Source organism: Morone saxatilis, unplaced genomic scaffold (assembly GCF_004916995.1).
Source record: "Morone saxatilis isolate NCDOM2014 unplaced genomic scaffold, NCSU_SB_2.0 Contig17, whole genome shotgun sequence".
Classification (NCBI taxonomy): Eukaryota; Metazoa; Chordata; class Actinopteri; family Moronidae; genus Morone; species Morone saxatilis.
In genome coordinates, this window is record NW_023339729.1 from 10,873,718 (window position 1) to 10,878,200 (window position 4,483).

At 39.0% G+C, this 4,483-nt stretch overlaps 1 protein-coding gene across 1 annotated transcript; it reads right to left on the bottom strand.

Moving 5' to 3' along the window:
* Positions 1 to 1,847: 1,847 nt before the first annotated feature.
* On the bottom strand, positions 1,848 to 3,681 carry LOC118326592 (cerebellin-1-like). Its single transcript, XM_035659619.1, has 4 exons — positions 3,588 to 3,681; positions 2,825 to 3,004; positions 2,491 to 2,622; positions 1,848 to 2,149 (listed from the first exon to the last, which is right to left on the bottom strand). The coding sequence occupies exons 1-4, from the start codon at positions 3,679 to 3,681 to the stop codon at positions 1,848 to 1,850; spliced, it is 708 nt and encodes a 235-aa protein (XP_035515512.1).
* Positions 3,682 to 4,483: the final 802 nt, after the last annotated feature.

Here is a 4,483-nt window from a genome sequence, read left to right on the forward strand (position 1 = left end):
GTTGCCTGGTATGGTTCTTTGGGGGTTGGTTATTTATTCTCATACTGCCTATAGCTGCCGCATCTCTTTGCACCCTATGTCTAAAATGTTCTGTCACTCGGCATTATTTGCTTTGTGCTATTATGTTTCTAGACTTTATTTATCATAATTTTCTTGAATTTGTTACCAGGAGAATCACCTACTCTACATCTCTGATCTCATCTTTTTTCATCACATTTTTATACAGTAGTGAATTATAGATTGTATTTATAATGGACAGTGTGTGGGTTTGTGTTGCTTTTTTGAGTTTACAGACAAACTCTAAACATCAGATTTTGGGTAATGGCAAATAAATAAAAAGAGAAAGGTCAGTGACAGTGTCTCACACTTTCCCCCATGATAAGTAGATTTAAAGGACTCTACTGATGTTGTACTTATTCATAAAGAGTCTGAATGTTGAACATGCATTCCTCTACTTTTCTGTTTTTTCTTTTGCACCTATTTCCAGGAAACATGCAAAATCTTATCGCATAAAAAAAAAACCTCACAACAATTCTGACTTCTGAATATCCTGATCTCTCTGCCTGCTAATGACTGGGTGCTGTGACAATAATATTGTCTCCTGTCTTTTGGACAGACAGGATGGAAGTGTTTTGAAATCCTGCAGCCACCGATAATGACCACAAGCTTTCATTTAAACCCTGCAGTTGTACACATAATGCCTAAACTCAACAACATGATATTCACAGCCAGGATTAAATTCCAAAGCGCTGTACACCCTGTGCTGTACCTCAGCTGTAAACCCCGGCAGTACAGGATGAGCTTTTGTGGTGTTATTTGGCTGAAAACCATTCTGATTGCTATAGTCCAAATGTTTTTGTGCGGTGAAAATCCAATATCAGTGGGCATTTACATTTTCATTTACACAACCTTTTTTGTTAATGTCATAATCGTCCACTCTTTCTGCTGCTTATCAGTTCTCAGGGCCCTGAAACAGCCCTCACTAGGGGACGGAGAAAGGATCCAACTTCATCAAGAAAAGGGCTTTAAATACAGTATAGTCCTGATCTTTCTGGTGACTGCATTTGTCAGCTATGACTCCTGATCACAGTGCTCCTCCTGGTTGGGAGAATAGATCAGGGCATACGGTGTATCTGGTAGGCTATGGCTTACTGTATGACGATTTGGCTTGGGGCTATATGAATAATGCAACACATGGTGTACTTACCAACTTGGTACAACTCAACATGTTTAAACTGGCTCAGAAACGCATATCAGCGTGGCATGGTTTGTCCTGGCACGGCCAATAGTGCCAACGGAAAAGCCCCTCTAGTAGACTAAAAGGCCTTGGGCTTGTCTCTTTTGTGTCACCCTGGACACTGTGGACAACCCCTCCCATACCCTACATGACACTGTGGCAGAGCAGAGAAGCGCCTTTAGCAACACACTATTACAACCATATTGTACTAAGGAGCGCTATAGGAGACCGTTCTGGCTGCTGCAATAAGACTCTACAACTCCTCCTCCAGCTGGCTCGATCAGGGTGATCAGAGTTTAACTGGGGATGTTGACTCACACTGGACTGCGAATCTATCTTACAAGGTGCCACTCATTCTGTATTTAAGACACCACCCCCTACTTTCACTATTGTTTAAGCAAAATATATATATATATAAATCTCAGCGCATGCAAGCATTTGTTTGCATATTTTTTTATTAAAGTTCAAAAAATCCCCATACAGTGCAGTTAGAAGTAAGGCATTAGCGTGTTTCAAATGATGTATTTTATGTTCATCTATAACTTCATGTTGTCATTTTGGCTTTATTTGCTTTGGACAAGGCAGACACACATAATGAAATGTATGAATATTAGGCCAGAGTGGAGTAAATTAAGGAGCCAGAGAAGGCGTTTAGGCCCTCAACAATCCCACATAGCTGCCTGCCATTCAGCAGCTCTACATAGACCTGGCCTCCCTGCTGCAGTGACAGCAATACTGTCTGAGAGCTGCTGTCTTCTGAGTCCTCTCTGTTGTCTTCCCATGTGGATGCCACCACCTCCCCGTTTCTCATGAGTTGCACCTTGTAGTACATCCTCTCACCTTCCTTGCCCACCTTGGAGTAAACCGAGAAGGAGAAGGAGTACAGTCCAGAACGAGGGGCTGTGAATATACCTGGAACAAATAACATCATTATATTTATTTAATTGGTACAAGGCCTCTCTGCACTTTCATGTTTTCAAATGTCAGTTGGAGTTAAACAGAGAAAGAATTCCAGTTAACTGTATAAGTAAATCAGTAAACTGCACAAAATGCATTTATGTGATGTAAGCAGCTCTTCTCCTTGAATCTGTCAAGTACTGATTGAGTTGTGCTGTACATGTCTATTAGTTAATTGTCATAAAGCAGCTTATTTTACTGCTCCTCTGTGGTTAAAATTGCTAACCATACTGAAAAATGTCCTGCCATCACATGAATCATGATTGGTGTTGAAATTACCACTTTTGATCACTTACCCAAGGCAGGGTTATATCCACTTCCATGGTTTAGGATGATAACATCATACGGGATGGGGCTGTTCCTGGTGAAAGGTCCAAAGCAGTTTGTTCTGTGACTCATGGAAGCTGTGAACGCAACCCTTATCCCTCCTGAGACGGAAGAACAGGGAAGGAAACAAACAATCATGTTATTATCTTCATATGTGTCTTCAGCAGAAGACAGAACAATCTCACTTTGAGTCAAGCTATTCTGGAGCTTTTAATCACTAAATGGAGTTTGCTCAGTGGCATTAGATTAGATGTTTCAACATGCAGTTTTGCTTGATTCTGTGGACTATTTGTACCTATGTACCTATAACTTCAAGGACGCTGTCATCGAGTTGGGACATGTCTGTCAACAGGTTCATCACCCTCACAAAGATTTGATCCTTCACTTCTTGGAGCTCAGGTGCGGCACAGCAGCAGCCTCGCTGGCGCTTAAATGCACAGTCACAGTCCCACTTTCTGCACGGCAGCTCCCCCTCCCACGCTACTGCAAATGTGGAACGAAGGAAAGGGAAGGAGCGTTATAGACCTTGAAATCAGCTGCTGTTTTTTATTTGGTTAAAATACAAATCCACTCCATGGATAAAGATGGATATCTACATTATGTATATGCAACATATACATGTATGTGCAGATTCTTGCCATAACTTTTCAAGACAAACACCATTTACTGAGATTTGGTTTTGAGTTTTGGTATTGGTTTTCTCTAAGCCGATGTGGCAAAACATATTTCCTTAACACATCAACACATTTCATATTCCAAATTTGAAAGATTATGCGTGTTTTGAGTTAGTCTGATGGTAGAATAATGACAAATATTTTTCACATTTTTCACATTCACATTATGATTTAAAGAGTTGTCACTGGAGAAATTTTATGTAATATATTAAGTCCACACACAATATAATGATCTTCTTTTTTTCTTTGTCTGAACCATTGGTTGGCCAGCTCACATCTAGTATCTTTATCACCTATCAACAACATATCTTCCTGACCAAAATGCCTTGTTAACCCCAAATAGTTTTTGTCAATGTGAAGTTGAATGATAGCTGAATAACAGTTTAGTTTACCTGCTGCCGCTCGTAGGCTGCTGAGAGTATTTTCGGCTCTCACACTGTCCCACAGCAGGCCCAAGATGAACAGAGTGCATGCTGTAACTCTCATCTCAAAACACAGGGAAATATCTGCAGACAGAGTGTTTCATCAGAATGAACACTGATGCAAGTATTTCTTCACAGTCAATTTTATTTTATAACGTCAAAGACAATGTAGAAGAAACCTGGAATTTCATGTCCTGAATGAGAAATGCTTAATTCAAGTAAATGAAAAATTTTGTTATTTTCATTTTTTGTTTTATCTTATTGTTTGTTTCTACCAATACAGTGGGGTTAACTTACAAAATATTTCACACATTCAAAAAAAGAATAATGGTCTCCCTGTCTCAAGTAAAATGCTCTTACCAACTATGTTTCAGTTAATAAAGTTTAGTTTGATTACAGTGGTGAACACTATTTTGGGATTATGTTCTACTGTGGAAATGATTACAATTTAAAATAAATAATAATTTAATAAACTGGACAAACTGTATCCAGCTTTGCAAAACGATGCAAAAAGGAAAAAAAATCATTTTTTTTTAATGTTACAAGATTAACCTGCATAAACCTGCTACAACAATGGCTTGTAAGAACATTTCAATTTGGCTTTGTATTTGTCTCATCTGAATAAAAAATTTCTTGACTCACTGCAGCCCAACAAAGATTCTCCTCTTCAATATGTATCCACTTGAAATCATATAGTTGAGCCAGCAGTAATTGTGATGAACAATAAAAGGTAAAAATAAATACAAATTGTGAAGAACTTGAGGTCTTGCAGTAGTATACACGATGATCGTAGAGATGTTCCCTTTCATGGCATTTTTATCTCCAAGTGGGTGGAGAGATCTCTGTGTCCACTCAACTGACAGCTC